This window comes from Haemorhous mexicanus, chromosome 6, assembly GCF_027477595.1.
Source record: "Haemorhous mexicanus isolate bHaeMex1 chromosome 6, bHaeMex1.pri, whole genome shotgun sequence".
Taxonomy (NCBI): Eukaryota; Metazoa; Chordata; class Aves; order Passeriformes; family Fringillidae; genus Haemorhous; species Haemorhous mexicanus.
In genome coordinates, this window is record NC_082346.1 from 48,033,678 (window position 1) to 48,054,728 (window position 21,051).

At 41.2% G+C, this 21,051-nt stretch overlaps 2 protein-coding genes and 1 long non-coding RNA gene across 7 annotated transcripts in view; 2 read left to right on the forward strand and 1 right to left on the reverse strand.

Moving 5' to 3' along the window:
- The window catches only part of GALC (galactosylceramidase), a 31,388-nt gene extending 27,466 nt beyond the window's left edge, over nucleotides 1–3,922 (reverse strand). For both annotated transcript variants that reach the window (XM_059850105.1, XM_059850106.1), the window contains exons 1-3: nucleotides 3,687–3,922; nucleotides 2,705–2,773; nucleotides 736–799 (exon numbers count right to left, since the gene is read on the reverse strand). In XM_059850105.1, coding sequence (XP_059706088.1) covers nucleotides 736–799; nucleotides 2,705–2,773; nucleotides 3,687–3,854 — 301 coding nt within the window. In that variant the 5' untranslated portion in view covers nucleotides 3,855–3,922. The remainder of the gene's footprint in view (nucleotides 1–735; nucleotides 800–2,704; nucleotides 2,774–3,686) is intronic.
- Nucleotides 3,923–3,989: 67 nt separating this feature from the next.
- Nucleotides 3,990–6,247, forward strand: LOC132329248 (uncharacterized). Its single transcript, XR_009487001.1, has 2 exons — nucleotides 3,990–5,349; nucleotides 5,737–6,247. It is a non-coding gene; the product is annotated as an uncharacterized LOC132329248 (long non-coding RNA).
- Nucleotides 6,248–7,802: 1,555 nt separating this feature from the next.
- Nucleotides 7,803–15,169, forward strand: GPR65 (G protein-coupled receptor 65). Of its 4 annotated transcripts, none has more exons than XM_059850109.1 (4): nucleotides 7,803–7,952; nucleotides 9,568–9,663; nucleotides 10,626–10,680; nucleotides 12,573–15,169. In XM_059850109.1, the coding sequence occupies exon 4, from the start codon at nucleotides 12,679–12,681 to the stop codon at nucleotides 13,732–13,734; it is 1,056 nt and encodes a 351-aa protein (XP_059706092.1). In that variant the 5' UTR covers nucleotides 7,803–7,952; nucleotides 9,568–9,663; nucleotides 10,626–10,680; nucleotides 12,573–12,678; the 3' UTR covers nucleotides 13,735–15,169. The 4 variants fall into 4 exon arrangements, with proteins under 4 accessions (XP_059706092.1, XP_059706094.1, XP_059706090.1 ...); XM_059850111.1 differs by having other exon boundaries at nucleotides 12,576–15,169; XM_059850107.1 differs by lacking the exon at nucleotides 10,626–10,680.
- Nucleotides 15,170–21,051: the final 5,882 nt, after the last annotated feature.

Here is a 21,051-nt window from a genome sequence, read left to right on the forward strand (position 1 = left end):
ATACATACAAGTATATTTACAGAAACATATATATTAAATATATATATATATATATATATATATATATATATATATAAATAAATAAAACACCACAAAATCAAATTCTATGCTTCCTATTTACTAACTGTGTCTGATGTGGCCAGATTTACTTTAAGAAAAATACCAAAAAATACCAAAAAAAAAAAAAAAAAGATACATGGATACACGCTGTAGTCTCTGCTTCTCAGCTTTTGGTCACAACAGTTACTTAATAGTTCCTCCTGTATGTAAATGTAGTAGATAAGCTAGGCAAATTACATCAAGACATTTTTATTTGCTACTCTTCCCAGGAAGAAAAAAATTCCTGCCTACTGCCAGCCAATGCCATTCTAGTGAAACATTGCAGCTAATTAAATCAAATAAATGTAACTGTTTCTGATCAGATGCCTTTGTATTTCATGCTTTTAAGACAAAGTATCTGGTATTGCAAAACTTGAGCAGGAGAAATGTTCTGCAACTCAGAAACATACAATAAGGGGAAAAAACCAGAACTCATTTGCTCTAGAATGCAACCTATTAACCAGATGATAGCGAGAACTGCTTCCAGAATGTAGGTGTAAATCTCTCTTGTACAAGCCATTATGGATTATTGCAACTCAGTTCAGCTTTCGCCATGCCTCAGCTCCCTGTGCAGCACACCTTACTTACAGCTTCACTGAAACGAGAAGTTAAATGCTGCTCATGCAAAATCCATACCTGTTGACTGTGCATCACCTCCAATCTCTACCTTGAGAATATGTAAAGAAGCACCAAAATTTGGCTGTGGAAAAAAGACACAGGAAAACAGACAGAATCCTGCTGTTAACAAGAAGAATTGGATAAGTCAGTGTAAAATTTTGAGCATGCTTAAAATGCATTTTTTTACTTTTTTAAACTCCCACTATAAATGTAATGAGAGATAACATAAATTTCTGCTTTTCAAAAGAAAATCCACCAGGATAAATAGCACACTGACCTTTAAACAGTTTCATTGACTTTTGCACCATTAACAACATTTCTCCACAACCATGCAGATTTTAAATAGGTTGTGCTCAAGAAAATACTAAAGCACTACTAAAGCAGAACATAGAACATATGAGGAACACAGCAGTATTTTAATGTTATTAGAAGTCAAACTTGTTTTCTTTTAAAATCAAATTATTGAAGTCAGTTTTTTTATTCTTGTTTGTAAAGTGCTACACTGCTTATGTGAAAGAGCATACATACAGGTCAGGAATAATCTGGAAACTACAGACAAATAGGCAAGAGAAGAAAAAACCCACCACACTGGAAAACAATTGGCTAGTCAGCTATCCCCTCCCCTGGCATTTGACTGCTGGAGCCAAATATAAAATTCAAGCTCATACAGGTGATTCTACTGCCAATATGTTCTTCCAGCCATTAGTGGCTTAAGAGTTACTCAAGCCAGAAGTTACAATTAATCATTATTTTAACAACCACTAATAAGCTGGCCTCCTCCACGGAATGACCCAACTATAATTTTGGTATCTAAAAAAATTTTTAAGGCATAAGAATGCAATTTGATTTTTAAAAAATACTGCATACATTACATGTCTTTTGCCTTACAAGTTTAGGTTTGGGTTTTTTTTGTTTGGTTTTTTTTTTTTGCTTTTAACAGCAAAGTAACTATTTCCAGTTTACCATTTCTCTTTTTGACATTTTTTTGTTTTAAGCTTTTAACACATTTGTTCTTCTATTCATGAAAGGTGACTGACACTAAAAGACAAGGAGAATGAGGCAAGGTACACCCCTCCCAAACAAGACAGTTTAAGAGGTTTTGGTAAAAGAGTACATCAAAAGTTCTTTGAAAACCATGACCTCTCTAGAGTTACTTTTACCACATGCCTAATCAGAACATTCATATTAGTAACACACAGCTTTAGTCGCAAAAAAACATCAGCTTTGATTCCCCAGGCACATATTACACCTTACTCTATCCCTGAAAATTAATTCTTTAAACTGCATGGTAAATTATTCCCCTCCAGCCATCTGGATTGCATTACTTGAAAGTGACATGACATCCTCTTCCAGAAGAGTAATTTACAGTGCCAAAAGCAAAACAAGCTATTAATGTCCAGTGCAATAATCTTATAATATATTAAGTTGGGTAACTCTGCAGGTTACACTTGCTAACTAACATAGCTTACAAACCAATGAACTTCCTACACCTTCTAGAGTCACTGCAGTTGTACTTGAGACTAGTTTGGAATAGAAATGCTGTTACAAACCTGCAGTCTGCACAGTCATGTTTTTGCTATGTTTATCTATCTGTACTCCAAAAAAATCCAAACTGTCTCTAAGACCCCCTTGCTTCAATCACTATGAAGAGCTAAACACCCCATTTCAGCCACAGTCAAAAGTTATGATTTAGCCCACACAGATGATCAAATATATAATTAAACACATTTTTGAAAACATATTTTCAGAACACATTGTGAAAACACAAAAGGAATTTGCACAACAATACGAAGAATGAGTCTCCTGAACAAAAACACCACCTAAAATTTAAGGTTCTGATAATAATCAGCACTAAAATCGAAGCTTTACAACATGTGATTTTGTCTAATGTCAAGCAGCATAGAATATACTACAGAAGTTCCCATATTACACAGTAAGAAACTCTGCATGAAATGAAACATTATTGTAGCAGTGAAACCAACTTTACCTTGAACAGGTAATCTAAAATCTCGGAGCGATAAGGTTCTTGGTAGTTCACCAGGAGTCTAGATGTGGCCTAAAATGGAAAGAAAACGTGAAAATGTGAAATGCAACTTTCAAACATTTAATTACATCCCAGCTTTTCATTCTATGCCTTTCACAGAGCTAATAAACCTACAAAAATAATTATAGCATCTGGAACTCAGCTAAGCCCTTAGTAACTTGTTTCTAAACCTCCAGCTGTGCCTTTCTGGTTTCACAGGTTGCAACTGCCTGGTACTCCAGTTACCTGGAATTTACTGAAAACAGAGTCCAAAGAACAGAGAAACAAAGAGATCACACGGCTTTATGACAAGCAAAAGGCAGCTCCCTTCCCTCCTGCCCTACTCAACTCTCCCTGCTTTGGCTCACCATATGCCAAAGCAAGGGGAACTCACAGGGCACACAGGCGGGAGACCAATGAAAGCATCTCAGCAGGTCGAAGAGGGAATAAAAGCTCCGGGAATCTCACGGCTCTGCTACCTGGACCTCACGAAAGACGACGGGTGGCTGTGGCTCGTCCAGCATTTTAAAACGCAGGGACTATCTTAATAGTAGAAGGTAATAGTAGAGGGTCTTAACCCTCTACATAAAAACCCGCCCTGGCTTAGCTCTCCTCCACCAGCCCCCAGGACACGGCTGGCCCGGGGCACCCCGAAAAGCCCCGGCGCAGGCGGCCGGAGGGCTGGCGCAAAGCGGAGCCCGGCTCCCTCTCCCCGCAGCGGGACCACTGCCCGCACCGCTCCCCTCAGCGCCTCCAGGCCTCCCTCGCCGAGCCCCGCTCACGTCGTGGGGCTGTCCCCACACCCCGCCAGTCCTCAGGTCTCCGCTCCGCGACACCCCCGGCCCAGGCCCCGCCGAAGCCACCACAATGACGGGATGCCCAGCCCAGGTGTCCCTTGCCGCGCCGAGGAGGGTACCAGCACCCCAGCCCCGGCGGAGCCGCTCACCCCGCCGCCGCTGACAGCCCCGATCCCGTCGAACTCCCTGCCTAGCCCGTTGGCATCGTCCAGCACGTAGGTGGCCGCCAAGAGCGGAGCGGCACCGACCCTGGGGGGCCCCGGGCCGCAGCTGCAGGCAAGCAGGATCGTGCCCCAGAGCAGAGCCGCGCAGCTCATCCCGGCCCAGCTCCGCTCCCGCCGCGTCCCGCGGCCGCCCCGTCCCTGCAGCGCCTCCGCACTGCCAGGCAACGCGCGCACCTGACCGCGCCGCCCGCCAGCCCCGGGGCGGGGCGGCAGCGCCCGGCACCGCCCAGCGCCGCCATCCTGCTCAAGGGAAAGGAGGGCGGGCAGGCTTCCCGGCCTTTATGGGCACCCTCGCCCGGCTGAAGGCTACAGCTGCCATTTTGAGAAAGGGCAAGGCGACCTGGTGAGGCGCGTGTCGCCATGCTGGAGTTGGGCACCAAGCAGCGAGTGAAGCTATTGCGGCGCCATCCTGTGTGGGAAAGCTGCATATCTGTGAGGCGAGGCGGGCTTTGTGTGGGAGTGGCGTTCAGTGCAGTGTGAGCAGCCGCGCCTAGCGGCCAAGTCAAGCTGACAGTCTTTTTCGGTGACTGTGATTCTGCTTTTTGGGGCCTCTGACTCTCCTTCTTGGGGCCTATGGCAAGGCGCGATACTCGTTCCGGGCGAAGAACGGCTTTTCCTAGTGCGTCTTTCATTTCCAGGCCCTCCCAGCGCCTCGCAGCCAGTTTCCTGGTTTTGCGCCACTCTCAGGCTGCCACCCAATGCCCTGAAGGGTCGGCACGAAGCGGCGCTTTGAAGGAGCGCATTCCAGCGCGCCTGAGAAGGAGGATCCTGGGTCGCCGCAGGGGCAGATGCTGGGAGCGGCTACAGGCCCTCCCTGCCCGCAGAGGTTGCTGGCTGCGCCGCCCCCTTCCCGGGGAATCCCAGTTGGCTCCACTTAGATCCGCCGCTCCATCAGCAGAGCCCCAGAGAGGGATGCTGAAAGTTGGCGTTAAATTATGATGGGCTGAACGTGGCTGTTTACGCCTTCAGGGGTGCGCTGTGGGGCAGCCGCGTCGAAATGAGAGCAGCCGAAGTGGTGCTGAGCCGCACGCCAAAAATATCCGTGAGGATTGCCGGGGTGTTCCCTCAGACTCCAGCTCATACAAGCATGCGGCTCGGAGGAAAAGTAACCCGGAGATCGGCGATCAGCTTGCTTATCGTATAAACATTCGTAATGGGGATCTCCCTTGTCCGTTGACCTCAGTATTTCATAAGATATGCTTCATGTGCCTAAAGGAGGAATGAGCCATGAGGAGATGCAGTGGCTAAAGTCCTGCGTTGTGTTAGAGCTGTGAAAAAGCCCCGGTTTTGCACACATTCTCACCATAAAGAATGCTGCTATTCGAGCCTCGGACACTTATTGTCACTGTGTCTCTGCCACTGTCATTGAGAGATCAAATGTCTCAGTGATGACATTACCTGACTGACGTTTCCTGTTTATTTCTTTTTAAATAACAATACCAAGCACTCACAAAACATTTTGCACTTTACAGCAATATCGAGTGTTAGCTAATGAGCCTGCTCACACCCAAATGAGCTATATGACACCATTATTACATGCAGATGGTCAGAATGACTTCCTCAGGGGTATTGTGAGTCAGTGCCACAGGTAACATTATGCTCCTGGTGCTATTTCTCATTCATTCCAGCTGACTGTAGAGCTTTGCACACCTGGAAGGTTTGCAAAACCATTATGAATTATTAATGGATTCATTTTGATAGTTTAATTGATTAATGCATCATTTTATTTCATGTAAAAGGCTTCAGCTGTGAAATTCAGTCTCTTATTCACTCGTGAGGTCCTAAAATTGTCAGTTTTCAAAACCTGTACTTGCAATCCTGTGATGTGCTGAGTGCCCACCCTTTTCAGTTGGTACAGGAAAACATTCTCATAATCTGTTTTGGTGGAAGGAAAAGGATATTTTGGTGTGACTCTGTCAATTTTCATCCTGAATCTTGGCCTTGTGTTGAACCATTTTTTTCTTTACACTGACAGGAATGAGAATGAGGTGTCTACAAACAAACTATGGGCCAGATATGGAGAGGTGAAAGAAGCAGTGGGAGGAACAATTAATTCCATAGGAATTCCACTAATTGACACAGACTCTTACTCGAGACTGTCCTACATGTCTGGATTTAGAGAAAAAGAACAGAGACACGAGGAAAAAGAAAAACGAGGCGGTATACATTAGAAGGGGGTATTACACATTTTGGGAAGTCTGTACCTCTCAAGTGCCTCAGCCAATGAGGAGAGTGAAATGTGGCCAGGAAATCAGGATTAAAAAGGAGGCTGCATCCCCTATCAATTTTGATAGACCGCATGGGGAATGCCTCATGATCTCTCCTTTATTGAAATAAAGTTACAGGACTCCTCTGTTTTCTTTTTGGACATAAACCTCTGATGTTTATGTCCAAAAAGAAGTTTGTGAAATAATTTTCCTGACAACACCTTTGTTCACGGACCCTTTGTAAACTCAAATTTAAACAATAAACTTATTGAGGACTTACTCATTGCTTCTTTTCTAGATGAGATCATTTTCCACTGTTAATGCTTTTCTGTTTTAGGGCTGGGGTATTATGCTAATAAGACCTGTTGTTTTTGGATGACTGATCTAAGATACTGTGTATGTCCAGATCTCACAAAAACCCTGGAAAATTGTGCTGCTTGCATCAGAAATTAAATTTTTGCATATGGACACAATTAAGAATTTATTTTAACATTCAGCTTTACTTCCAGAATGTATAAAAGGCATCATCTCCTCTCTTTCTTCCTTTTACCTTTCAATTCTGCTGTCATGACAGCAAAGAACTGTAGAAATGTTCCAATTTTGTTTCTCTATTTCTAATAATTATAAGAACTGGTTTTTCTTTAGCAAAGTATAGGAATGCTCAATAAAGCACCAGAACCAGCATACTGGACACTTAGTAGGTACCATGTTAGAAAAAAGCACATGGAAAGTGATGAAACAGTTCTTCCTGTAATGACTCTTCCCTCAGTGAAAATGAAGGTGTGACTGAAACCTATTTTAGAAATTTATCTAAGCTAGTGCTCTTCCATTCACCAAACAGGAAGGGGCTATTATAACAGTTTGAGAATGGCCACAAGTATTGGATAGTTTAGGCTTCATGTAATCAGATCAGTAAAAAACTGTGGATGAAAAGGTCACACTGACTGAAAAAAAGGAACCAAATCTCTGCATGCAGTGGTTAAATATTATGGAGCTGCCTGGTATTCTCAAGGAAGTCAGTATGCCCCTATTTTAGAACTTTTCAATTTGTTCTCTTTCATTTCTCCTTAGCATCTGAATCATCAAACTGGATAGTTTTGGTGTTACTCAACAGATGGACATTTCAAGTGAAATTGTACCCACTTTCTTAAAGGAGAATTGTATTGTTCCAAACAGAATTTAAGAAAAAATACAATAAATTATTCAGATCACAAAGGGGGAGAAGAACCATGCTCATGTAACAACTTTCCACCAGTCTAATTGAATAGAATTATCTGTTAAAAGAATCACTCCCCTGAAAACTGCATCCAGCCTCAGAGTCAGTTTATATAAAAATACATAAATGTGTAACCTGTCACAGTGCATGAAATGCTATTATCCTTTGTTAACTAGAGCTATTCATGAACTTCTCATAAATTCTGAAAATACTTAATTCTTTTTCCACAAACTCCTAAAGTCATTGTAAGACATTTTTCTCAGGTGGATTCTTACTTGACTCTGATCAGTTTGTAGGGAAAGGCAGGTGAGATCCTTCAGTCAACAAAAAACATACATATTTTGAACATATACAAGTAAAACAAATCCAACACAGTATTTTATTTCTGTGGATTGGTTTCTCTGCAGAACATAATGTCTCCTAGATAAGAAGTGTATAATATACTACGCTAAAATAATTAGGCAATATTTTAAATTAAATTTTTATGAAGTCTCTAAAAGTATTCCTATATCTACTGAGATTGCTTCCATCCTTTGTTCATCATCTTTTTTCTCATGGGTAAGCTTAGATTAACAAGGAATTGGGGACAGAAAAAAAAAAAAAAGGAAGCAAAACCGAGATGTGTGAACCGCTGCCTGTTTATCTACGAGCAGCTTCCTGTCTCTGTATCTGATGAAGCAGAAGCAGACACTTTTCTTAGAAGCAGATACGGGTTACACTGCCAGTGGCATAACGGGAACCCCTGCACGGGGACACGTGGCGGCCAAGGTAAGTGCTCAGGAGCCTGGGACAGGTTTCAACATTCTGGGACAGGTTTCAGCCTAGCTCTCCCTAATGGGATGCTGACATCATGCATCTGAAAGAAGGGACACAAAAGGGGCTGGAAAAGGTTGCTTTGGGAGAAGGATTATTTCAGTCCCAGCGCAACCAAAACGAGACTAAGGCAAAAGACATCAAAAGATTGAATTAGGAAAGACATGCCTAGGATTACGAAAGAAGAAACTTGATTCATTGTTGTAATGACATTGCCATGATCAAAATACTGTTGATCACAAATGGGGATAAGAATGAAGAAGAGCTCTATTTGGGGGTAAATTTTTAACATTTTGAGCTGTCCCGTCACTGCCTCAGGCCTCACAGAGGGTTCCAGTAACTCTTCTATTAGTGTTCTCCAGTATTTTCAGACACTGTTAAGATAGCCAGTAGTATTTATATGAATATGCAAAATGCTTAAAACTTAGCAGAAAAATAAGCTCTGGTAAAAGTAGCTTCTTTGAATGCCATGTATCATGTATGTGAAAATATATTGCACATCTTTCTGTATGCATAGAGGAAAACATGATGCACTTAATGATAGAGCAAAATAATACTTGCCTGCATGGCCTACATTCTAAAAAAATGTGGGTTTTCTTTTTCCTATTTGCTCACATTAAGTGAATGTTTATGCTCAATGAAACAGTCTCTAAAGTATATCTTCGAAAGTCTGGGCTCTTTTAGACCTGTTTGAGACTCTACAGAATCTGATGGAGACCTATAGGTGAAATGTAATGTTGTATGAGGAAAATTGCTGTTAATTTTAAGGAAAAAAGGCCATGTTTCTGAAAGGCATATTTCAACTCTCCTAAACTGTGAAGTTTTTCAGAATTGAGATGTAAGATCTGCTCGTTAGGTAAAATGAATTAGCTATGGAACATCCTCAGTACTTGAAGAACTCAACTTGGCAACAGAACTTATTTTGAGAACACAAAGCAATCTACTTTGTTGAAATCGCTTAAAGAGAAAAAGGAAAACAATTTACCTTTCCATCTTATGACTGATATACAGTACCACCAGTACAGCAGCTACTGCAGTAGCTCTCAAAGCATTGTTCCTTTCTTCCCTTACAAAGTTTTTTACAGATGGGAGTATGGAATATACTTGTGTATTTAAGCTTATGAAAGCTTAACTTTGTACTTTGTGACTTTCAAAATGTCATAAATGGAGAGACACATAAAGTTCTCTGTGAACCTGAAAAAGATGCTGTACAGGGTTCTCTTACAGTACTTGAAGCGTAACGTTTGCTAGTCCGTTTCTCTAATTTTTTTGTCTTACTGACTCTTCAGAATTCCTGTACGGTAGGTTTTCTGTAGCAAAATGACAGAGGCAGTAACTATGGTAATAATTAAAAAACATGTCTAAAAAAAATTACTGTTAAGAATTTTTATTTTTTTATTTTAAACATCTGATACCAAAACAAGTCAGTAAAATAAGCCAACAGTATATGGAATTAGTCACAGTAGGTTTGGACCACGAAAGTCAAACCATTACACCATATCATTAAACCAAAATTCCTTGATGGTTAAAAAAAATATATCATTGGGAAAAATAATCAAATGTTTTTTAGGATAGCTGTAAGCCAATACCATCCTCCTAGGCAAAGCCAGCAGGTGGGCTCAGTAGCAGAGAGAAAACCTGGGAATGCTTCAGATCATGCATTCAGGTAAGAAAAAAATCATTACAAAGTCCTAATTATGAAAAAAACAACTCAGCAAGAAAGTGTGATATGGACTACTTCCTCTAAAAGAAGGCCCCAAGCAATTTGAGTGAAATGTGTTGTAATCAGTGCAAAGTGGTGCATTTTGCTTTTATATTTCTGTGCAAGAAACTGCAGCATGCCTTGTGGTAGGCTTCATTTGCTGGCTCTTTGACACACTTAAGTATAGGTCATCAATACGTGCCAGAATGACACACTTCTCGTTATTGCTGTCATTGAAAGCATGTCTTCATGTAAGTGCCATCAATGTGTCATCAAAGTTCTACATGGATTACCTGGCAATGCTGCAGGCCTCCAGGGCTGTGTTCAAGAGAACTAAGTAACATACTGGTTAAGAAGAAAAGAAAGCAATGGGGTACAGTGACTTTTGATTATGAAGGACAGAAAAAACTTTCTGAGGTGACAGTTTTCATCTGGTCTCAACTCACTTCTTTGAATTTCATTTTTAGTGTCCCAGCCTGCCTTTAGCCAATTACACTTTCAGATATTAGTTCCTTAAGGCTGATGGCAGAAGAGCAAAGCAAAGTCTTGCCCCAAAGAACATGTGGTTTATTCAGATGAGAGCAATATAAGGACAAGTGTTTTACCTTATTATAAGTAAGATCAACAGAGTGAAAGTCTTCGAAAACAATGAGCTAAAATGAAAAAGCTGAAAAAATCCAAGTGGTATGAGGAAATTGGCATGTTGGTCTAAGAGCAGATACAAAACAATCTGTTGTGGGTAATAAGAGAGAATTTGGGAGCTTACGAGGATGGTGGGTCTGTAATACAACAAGTTAACAAAAGAGAAAGAGTTTATGGGGGAGGGAGAAGGAATTCCAATTTCTCAGTCACAAGACCAGGAAACACTGCCTCATACACTTGCTGCATTATACACATGCTTCTCAAAGGGCATGTTTCCCTCTTAGACATGAAGAGACCTGTCACAGGAAAAGAGATGCTAAAGTGAGATTAGGAGAAGAGGTAGGTATTTTATCTTTGATTCATCTGGTCTGTCTGCATACATTTGATTTCTCTTTGGTGAGAAGTGGGTCACAAAACCCTGGGATCCAATTTCTAGAGCTAGATTTTTATTTTGAGATACTTACCTGTGCTGATAAGCTTACAATGCCTTATTTACTGTGTGGTTTTATGAAACCAAGCGGAAATGAAGACATCTTATGCTTGTCTTAAGTATAGACACTGCATTTTTTTTAAATTAGTCATCATGTTCATAAGGTTCCTCAATGGACCAAATTGGCAAGTCCTTCTCAAGAATTTTCTTTGGCTTTCAAGCTTGTGAATGAGTTTAGCTCTAGCTGATAATTTAGGCAACTTCATCAAATAATGAATGCAGTGGCAGGTAAAATTGAGTATGTGTTTTCTGGGTAGTTTTGTCATTGCTCCTCTTTTTTATGAATATTAATGAAAGAGGCTTTTTTGTGAACAAGAGATCCGTATAATAAACTCTCAGCACAGATGGCAAACCTGGTTTGGGTTTTCTGATAAACCCACCAACACATCAAACCTATAAAAGAGTGATTTTTTTCTTACCATGTGGTAAAGTTTCTGCACACAAGACGTGTTCAACTTCAAACACACACTGGAGTTCTTTCCCATGTGAGAGCAGTTGTAGATGTGCTGTCTTTCAGCCTACTCATTCTTCAGCCTCTTCTCCTCCTCTGCTGCAGGCTCAAAGCATAGATCAGCTATCAGAGCAGTCTCTCTAGCTGTTAGTATATTAGGCAGTATAACTGGTCTGCAACCAATATTTTCCATTCTTGTGTTTCCTGAACATAACAATTTGTTCTCTAGAGAAGGGAACTGCCAAGTGTCAGAGCTGTGATACTATCAGTGAGTGCCAGCTGTCTCACAACTGCAGTTGTACACGCTTTCTTACCCTCTCTTCACCCTTTCTAAAGGTCACTTCATCTATGTGTTCTTAAGGATCACACATGCAACACCTCCAGTCCCACTGCTTTAGTCAGGGCTGCCATTTTACTGATATTTTCATGTTGAAGCTTCCTGGAAGTGACTAAGAAAAGTTTAATTGCTAATGGCTTTATAACTTCATGCATCGCAGCTGCAATTTTTAGAGGGAAGAAGTGTTAATGAAAAACTCTGCTGAGTCTGTACCTCACATGTTCAAAGGGACACCCAGCAGATTGTCATGTGCGTGGAGGAATCCAATAGCCTGGCAGGTTTCACACAAGGGTTTCTGGTACATGCAGTGAGTCTTGCTGGGACAGCACACTTAATGGCAAGTTCATGTGGGATCACATACAAAGGAGGAGAGAGGAAGCAGAGATGTGTGAGGATGGAAACAAGACAAGAGTGATTTGCAATACGGAAAGATTCCAGACACACATTTTCCTCTTCTGAGCAGATCCCAACATCCAGTGGTACCTGTATCGCTGTATTTCTATCCTTGTCTCTTCATTGCCTTAGGGGAGAGGAGGTTGTTTGAAATAAGAAATCTGCCATTTTCATATGCCCAAAGCAGTGCTTACCATAATAATAGAAAGTGCACTTCTCTTATTTTCTTTGTGGTCCACTTTCTGATCTCCTTTAACTCTCCCGCCAGAGACCCAGGATTGCAGGACAGCACCCCACTCCTAGGAGAAGTGTCTTAACTACTCATCCTACTTCTGCTGGGGAAGCTTCCATCTAATTGACTTTGACAGCCTTACATTTTGCGTTCCTTTTCCTATGCATTCCTAACTCCAGGAGCATTAACTTCCTCTGATCTCATAAAAACAGTTTCTTTCTTCTAGGCAAAAAAAAAAAAAAAACCCCAAAAAAACCAAAAACGCACACACCAAGAATCCCATAAAAACAACAGAAATGTAATAGCTGACATTTTTCCTTTTTGGTAGCAGATGGCTGGAGTCTTGTCAATCAGGTCCTGAAGAACTAACAGATGACAACCCATCAGACTACAACAGGGGGTTTTATTGCACCCAGGCTGGAATTATCTCAAGGATGCTACCGGGGTGGACAATGAATAACAACACTGGGTGCCATGATGATCACACCCTGGATAAGTATTTGTTTCCATTTGTGTACAGCGTTGTGATGATGATCAGTATTCCCATCAACTGCATATCCCTCTATGCATCTTGCATTCAGGTGAGGAAAAAGAATGAGTTAGCAGTCTACATCTTTAGCCTATCCCTGGCTGACCTTTTGTACTCTTCAATTCTGCCTCTGTGGATTGATTATGCCTGGCATGGAGATGACTGGAGGCTCTCTGCCTTGCTTTGTCAGATTTTTGCCTTCCTTACGTATATGAATTTCTACACCAGCACTGCGTTCCTTGCTTGCATCTCTCTTGACAGGTACCTGGCGTTAGTTCACCCCTTGAAGCTCCAGTATTTGCGCACAAGAAGATTTTCATTGATTGTCAGCATAGTTATTTGGCTTCTAGAAAGCATCTTTAATTCAGTCATATTGGTGAATAAAGAAGTATTCAATGATCCTTGCAATTTCACTAATCATACATTATGCTATGATAACTACCCCCTGGAAAGGTGGCAGGCCAACATAAATTTATTCCGGATATGCTCAGGGTACTTGGTCCCTTTGATAATTATTGTGTTTTGCTACCATAAAATCTACCAAGTAGTGAGGTGTAACCAAGCCACAGTAGATGAAGAAAAGAAAAAAGTGAAGAAACTTATTGTGAACATCACAGTTAGTTTCATTGTTTGCTTCACTCCTTATCATGTTGTGCTGCTTATCCGCAGCATCAAAGAACCTTCCACCTCTGACCCACATCTTTTGTTGCTGATGTATAAGGTTTACAGAATCACACAGGCCTTAACAAGTTTGAATTGCATTGCGGATCCCATTCTGTACTGCTTTGTGAGTGAAACTGCACGGACAGAGATAGTGAATTTGCTCAGATGTTGCTTGTGCCTAGGAAAGCGTGGGGAAGACCAAGTGAAAGGACATGCTCTGTGCAGTTCTGCTGCAAAAAACACTGCACTGATCACCTACAGAAGTTCCTGTGAAACCCAGACTGTCAAAATTTCCTGAAAGAGTACATGCAAAGGAAAACTGGATAACCTAAAAGGAAAAGAAAGAAAAATTGTTTTCCTAGGAACTTGTGTACCTAGGAAATGCCTCAAAAGTCAGAGATACCAGTCTAAGCAAAACCAGTAGCTGAAGCCAATAAGAACTTACTATAGGGTCAATGAAATAAATGGAGTATCAACAGATATCTTTAAATCACGTGTGGTGTATAAATCAGTGACTACAATCAAATGCAGTCCAGAAGGATGGCTGTGACATGCTGACAGAATTACTAGGATCCCCCACAGAACTGTCTCCTGCGGCAGCTTGCTGGCCAGCTTATCCCTTATGATAAGCTGGAGGAAGGCTGAAGTCCTCTTTGTCCTGAATAGCAAAGGACCAGACAGAGGGAGTGTGGTAAATTTCATGTTGTTATTTTTTGCTGCTGTGAGGGTTCTTGTGTTTCATGAAAGACTCCAATTCTCCTTTAGAATACCCCTGAGATCAGATACTTCTTAAAATTGTTTACCTCCTGTGTATGGACACTTACCTGCACTTAAGCTTTTGTTTTTCTTGAAAAATATATGTTCTGATGTACAGCTGTATGTCATGCAGTTTCATTACAATACCAGTATTGGGTTTCAGATAGTTGAAGATTCATTAATTCAAATGCCTATAAAGAAGGGAATTCTAGCCATTAGTGTTTTAATTTGGATGAAATATTTCCTGATACATGCAGGGGAGGAAGAGAAGGATAGAAAGGTGAGGTTTCACATCTCAGCAATGTAAAGGGCCATCCTTCAGAGCTGCTTATTGTGACTGAAATCTGGAGTGTGGTTCTGTTTTCAGACTCAATAGAGTAAGGTTTGCATCCATTTACTTAACTGCACATGGAGGCCTCAGCTAGAGGTTCCAGGGCTCTCAGTCTGGCAGTTTTAAAAAAATGAAATGAGCCAGCCAATACTGGCAAACCAGCAAAGAGCATGAATGTACCAACAGTAAAAACGGAAGCAAAAGAACCCACACTTTTAAAAAGTTGGTGTTAGCACAAATCAGAAGTGCAGCTGTTAATTCAGGGACCTGTTCATGTGCAGGCAGAAACAGCTGCCTGGCTTCCTGGTTCCTTGTCCCATCCAGACACCTGACCCTCTGAAAAAAGTTAAAACATTACATTTTTTTCTCTTCTCACAACCTTTTTACTTTTGCTCAATTCCCAGGAAAAATATTTGGTTATGATGTTTTTTTTATTTCATAGGGAAAGAATTTTTCTTTTCATGGAAAAAAAAAGAATTGCCCTCTAGCAAATTTGTGTGGTGGAAAGATTTTGACCAGTATTTTTTAGCACCCTTTTACGTCTGACATTATGTGTGGAAGATGTGCATAAAGTGGTCACAAGCAATAAGATATTTATTATGAGGGTGTGCATCTGTGTTTAAATAAAAAAATTCTCCATTGCAAAGAGCATTTCCATTGTTTTCATGAGTTGCTCTGTGTGTCTATACTTTCTGGTAATTCCACGTTCTGGACCTTGCCAGGCTGTGCAAGCTGGGCTTGTTCAGCCTGGAGAAGAGAAGACTATGGGGTACCTAATGACAGCTTTGCAATCCTGCAATGAGGATATTGAGAAGATGGAGCCAAGCTCTTCACAAGAGCTCATAGCAGGAGTAGTGTGTTTTCAGCCTGGCTGGAAATTAGGGACCACACCACCACTTGCTCAACCCTCTTCTGTCCCCCCACAGACAGGTGGAATGGAAAGGAGAATCAAAGTAAAACTTGTAGATTTAGATAAGAACAGTTTTATAATCAAAAATAAATTTAAAATGTAGAGTAATGGTCAATTATAATAATAATGATAATAATAAGGGAAAAAACAAGTGATGCACAGCACAATTGCTCACCAGCCACTGACCAAAGCCAGATGCCACTTCCTGAACCCAGATCAGCCACCCTTCTGGGTAACTTCCCCCAGGTTATCTACTGGGCAGGACATTCTATTGTGTGGAATGTCCCTTTGGCCAGTTTGGGTCACCTGTCCCAGCTATGCTCCCTCCAGTTTCTTTTGCATACCTCCTGACTGGCAGAGCATGAGACAAGAAAGATCTTTACTTAGGATAAACACTTAACAAAACCAAAACAAATCAGTGTGTCATCAACACCATTCTCATTCTGAATTCAAAACACAGCACTGTAACAGCTATTGAAAGGAACTTAACCCTACCTGAGCTGAAAACAGGACAGGGAGGGACAAGAAATCATGTGTAAAACTTGAAGCAAGAAAGGTCAGAGTTGATATAAGGAAGAGTTTCTGAGCTATGAAGAACAGACAGGTTGTGGAGCAGGTTGTACTAAGATGTTCTGTGTGCTCCATTCTCAGTGGTTTCCAATGCCCAACTCAACAAATCTTGAGCAACATCTGACCTTGTAGGTGACCTTCCCTTTAGCAGAAGGCTGCACTTGAGATTCCCTGAGGTCCCTTCAAATCACTATTGTCCTGTGATCCTGTGGGTAGTCACTATTCTGGCTGTTGCCTTCCTCTGTAGAAAATTACATTCCCTTCTATTTTGTTTCCATTTATTGAATTTTGTTTTGATGTGGGTTTGTTTTTCTGATTTGAGGTTTTTTTCCATAGTTCCTTTTTATATGTTATGAAGGAAGAATTATGCAAGCAGCAGTGCAAGTTTCTTAATCATGAATTTTTTCCATCGCTGACCTATGCATTTTGCAACAGACTGTGAAATTTCACTGTAGCATTGAAATGAAAGCAGAACCAAACTTCACTGTAACTTCATGGAATAAAGAACTCAGTGGTTCATTTTTAAATCTTTCACATGCCATAAAGGTTGGAAGGTTAATTCTATTTGGGCTTTTAATTTAAAGAATAATGAAAACTGAAGCAAAGCAACAAAACTGAGTCAAAATAAACCTCTGTGTCAGGGAGTAGTGAGAGCTGGCAGCTCCACAAGGGGCAGTGAGCCAGGAGCTGAGGGTGACAGCCAGGCAGACTGCATCGTCACCAACAAGCCACAGTCCCATGGCACCCAGTGAGGCAGAATAGAAGGTGTGGCCAACTCTGATCACCAGAGAAACCTCTTGTTGCAAGGCAGGTCACAGGTCAGGCTGGGAAGCCAAGTCAGCAAGGCAAGGTTGGGATCAGCAAGGTACAAGACTGGACATGGCAGCACCATGTCAGCATTGGCCTGTGCACAGTCAGTTAATTCCCAATGTAGTAGGAGAAGAGACCACAGACTCTGTTGGTAAAGTGACCCTGAGCCTCTGCAAAACGTCTCATTTCCACAAAATTTCACCCTGAGATTTTATATTCTTTACTATTTCACCAATGCTCATGAAAGCTATAGCATGGACCAGCTTACATAGGTATCTGTAGACGTTTTTTGTAACATCATTTCCTGTGGTACCTGCTGGAGATTCAATTCAAGATAAAGGGAAACCATGACCATGGCGGGCTCATAGGCTGGGCCTCAATAAAAAGCTCAGATAAGTCCAGGGTCCTATCTCTTTATGACAATAAAATGTAGGTTTCTAATTCCTTAGATTGCTCAAAAATGCTTCTGCCTCAGACAGCAGCTCCTGGTGGTCCCCAAGCCCTGTGAGATGGCAGCTAGCCCCTGTCCAAGGCCACCTACTCCTCTGCACCTGCAGGGTCCCCAGCAGGGCTGATCCAAGGCAGCATCTGATAAGTGATGCTCTAGCACTGATAAGGGGAAAGAGCAAAACACATTGTGCATGAGTTTTTCATGAAGTTTTTTTCTTTCATTGCTGCTCCACAATGGCTGTATTACTAACAAATTGCTAGCCTAAGGTGACACAGGGAAATTTTGGCGGTTCAGCTATGAATTAAAAGTAACCAAACTATTTCACCTAAATCCTTCAATACCTTAGAAGGATATAAATTATGTTCTGGACTGGGACTTCACAAAAGAGAAACACAAACCAAAACAACAAAAAAAACCCCCATCAACAAAAACGAGACAGAAAACATTAAGGAGAAGACTGCATCAGATGATATGTAAAAAGCCTGATACAGGTGAATTATGAAGGTCTTGCACAAGAGTCAGATTCTCAACTCTGCCAACCTAGAGGTAGTGTCATCAGTGTATCTCTTACAGCCTGTATCCAGCCTCTGTATGGCAGAGTGTGTCCTGTAGCATCTCTCACTGAATATCAGAGCACATACATCGTATCACTAATGTGTCATGGAAGTGCTAAAATAGTGGGAGGTGCAAAAAGAAAAGAGAAAATAGGTCAATTCCTTTTTTGTTTTCTTTTCAAAATTAACTTTGACTATTTTGGTGATGGGAGCACAGACTCACAGCTTCTTTAAATGGAGTGTGAGAGAAATTGCGAAAATGAAGATGATGTCTCAAGAGCAAAGGTAGCTGGTACTTTGAATTTTGTATTTTGAGAAATATTATTGCTATAGCAACTGCTAAAAGTTCAATACAGAGATAGAAGATTCTTTTCTTTTGTTTTGTTTTATTTTCCTGGTAGAGTCAAGGTCTGTTGCTGGATGAAAAACAGAGCTGATGACAGAGTGGGTAAAAGATTGGGTAGATTGGGTACTGGTGCCCAATCACATAAAACCTTTGTGGTGTGCCGGTGGATGAGAGGCTGGACATGACCCTGCAATGTGCGCTCACAGCCCAGAAAGCCAATCCTATCCTGCATCCAAAGCACCATGGGCAGCAGGGCAAGGGAGGGGATTCTGCCCCCTTGCTCTGCTCCGCTCAGACCCCACCTGCAGTGCTGCATCCAGCTCTGGAGTCCCCAGCACAGCAAGGACGTGGACTTGTTGGAGTGACTCCAGAGAAGGGTCTTCAAAATTATTAGAAGAATGGAGCAGCTTTCCCATGAAGAAAGGCTGAGAGATTTGGGTTTGTTCAGCCTGGTGAAGAGAAGGCTTCAGGACAACCTAATTGTGGCCTTCCAGTACCTGAAGGGAGCCCATGAGAAAAATGGAGAGGGACTTTCTACAAGGGCATGTAGACACAGGACAAGGGGGAAGAGCTTCAAACAGAAAGCAGGTTTAGATTAGATACTGGGAAGAAACTCTTTACTGTGAGGGTGGTGAAGCCCTGGAACACATTGCCCAAAGAAGTGGTGGAGGCTCCATTGCTGGAGGTGTTCAGGGCTGGGTTGGATGGGGCTTGGAGCAACTGGTGTGGTGGAAACTTTCCCTGCCCATGGCAGGGGGGTTGGAACCAGGTGATCTTTCAGGTGCTTTCCAGCCCTGGTGACTCTATAATTCTATGATGATTCTTCAGATCATTTAGATATGGCACATTGCCTTTCAGATGACTTACTGATGTTCACTTAACATAAACAATGTCTTGCACAAGTTTTTCACAAGAGATGGTCCTAATATCCCTAAATTTTGCTTTATTTCATACCTGCTGCAGCTTTATTTTGATTTCTTGTAGAATTTTGGTCTTACCTGCCATTTCTCCCTGTTTAAAAAAAAATCTTTCTTCCTTTTAACAATAGGGGAACAAAGTAATGGCTGTTTTTCTGACCCCACATGAAGAACTAGAGTCAGGAACAATCTTATTTCAAATTTCTAGCATTTTAGCACAGAGCTTTTTGCATATCAATCCTAGTCACATCTCAGGCATATACTGAACAACTGGAGAAATTGTCACCACAGTTTCCTTCATCTGATAGTTCATACCTTACCTGATGTCCCAACAAGCCCTAAGTCCAGAAAGCTACAGTCTAAAGGAGAGATCCATACACTGTGTTCTGTTTCACATACTTAATTATATGTGTGAGGAAACACTGTGAGGAAAGTGCTGTTGGTCCTGTAAATCAGGAATTCCTTAGACTCACATCCTTAAGCTCACATCCTTAAATGAAATGAACTGGTGACACTGAGGTGAGTATCCTAATTTGAGATACCTGGTCTGAACAGGTGGTCTGGCTTATGGCAGTTGTCTTCTTAGTTATCATTTCACCACAGGAGACCCAAGGACTCTTAAGGAAAAAGGTAGTTCTTAGTGGGCAAAAGGAATTCTTAACTCTGCCAAATACCTACCAAACAATTCCTGAGCTTCATTGTGTACTCAGAAATAAAACATAAACACATGGCTTCACTGTCTTTGCTTATCTTCATTTAGTGCAACCCAACAAATAATCCTCAGTGAACCAAAGTTTCTGTTCCTTCTCAGAATGTATTGCAGCAGGAAAAAAAAAAAAAAAAAAAAAAACAAAACAGAAAAGGTCAAACTATTGAGGACTGCTGTATTCATGGTAACCCCAAGCAAACATGTGAGCTCTCCTTCCTGGCATGCAGAGAGCAAGCACGTGTCACTGTCTGGCAGCTCAGTGTATGTGAACCTAATATAGGTTCTGTGGAGTACAACCAGCCTAGGAAAAAGCTTCATCCTGAGACATTATACAAGGAAACAATGCTGCAGTCACATTTGTTACAGAGTTTGTGCCAGAAATGTGTGAAACACAGGATATAATTTCTTGGACACCTGCTCTGATGTGATCAGTGCCAGTCTTCCTTTCCTGTCTGATGGCTGTTGGCTCCCAATGCTGGATCTAGACCCTCTTCATGTATGACTCAGACCTCATAACATAACAGAAAGAGAAAGATACTACAGTGTATTGTGAAGGGTGCTGTGTATTGTCTGTGACTCCACACGTAACTTTGCATTGAGTTTTGCAGCTGTGAAAATTCCCCATGCTCTAAGACCATTTCATTATGAAGTCTAGTGTTCAAACTTAGAGGATAATTTACTTCTGGGGAAAGCAGGAAATAAATTTAGGCAGCAGCATTTAGCAGTTTAAAATTAGACCTGTTTAGAGAGGAAAAAAAATCCTGAAGGTTTTTTTGATCCCTAGTACACTGCTAGTAGATTCCAATTTTGATTTTATATAAGCCTGACATATGTGGTTTCAAAAAGACCTAGAAATATTCATCAGCAGTAAGCACCATAACTGTATCTCTACCAAGGCAAGTCAAAGAAAATAACTTTATCTGAGGGAAAAAAACCCTGATTCTTCCTGTCTCACTGTTTTTTATACTCACAATTTTTTCAGAATTCTTTCATGTGGTTACCTGAAAGTCACAGCTCTTGTATTTGGAGGTAAATGTGTATTTTCCCTTATATTTTTCTTGTGCTTTATGTCTTTGCAATGTTAATTTTAAAAGACTAAATGTAGGCCAGGAAAAATGAATCTAAAATATATTATATTTAACTGTAATTGATTTTTAAATAAAATCTTAAAAGTGATTTGCTATTTGTTTTTTTAAACTTTAATAGTCAGTGTATTTCTTCAGTGTAACAGGAAACAACTTATATATGGTGTGTCGTGGTG

What these genes read in the sequence shown, in the direction of transcription:
- GPR65 (XM_059850109.1), top strand. Translation starts at nt 12,679, where the DNA reads ATGCTACCGGGGTGGACAATGAATAACAACACTGGGTGCCATGATGAT.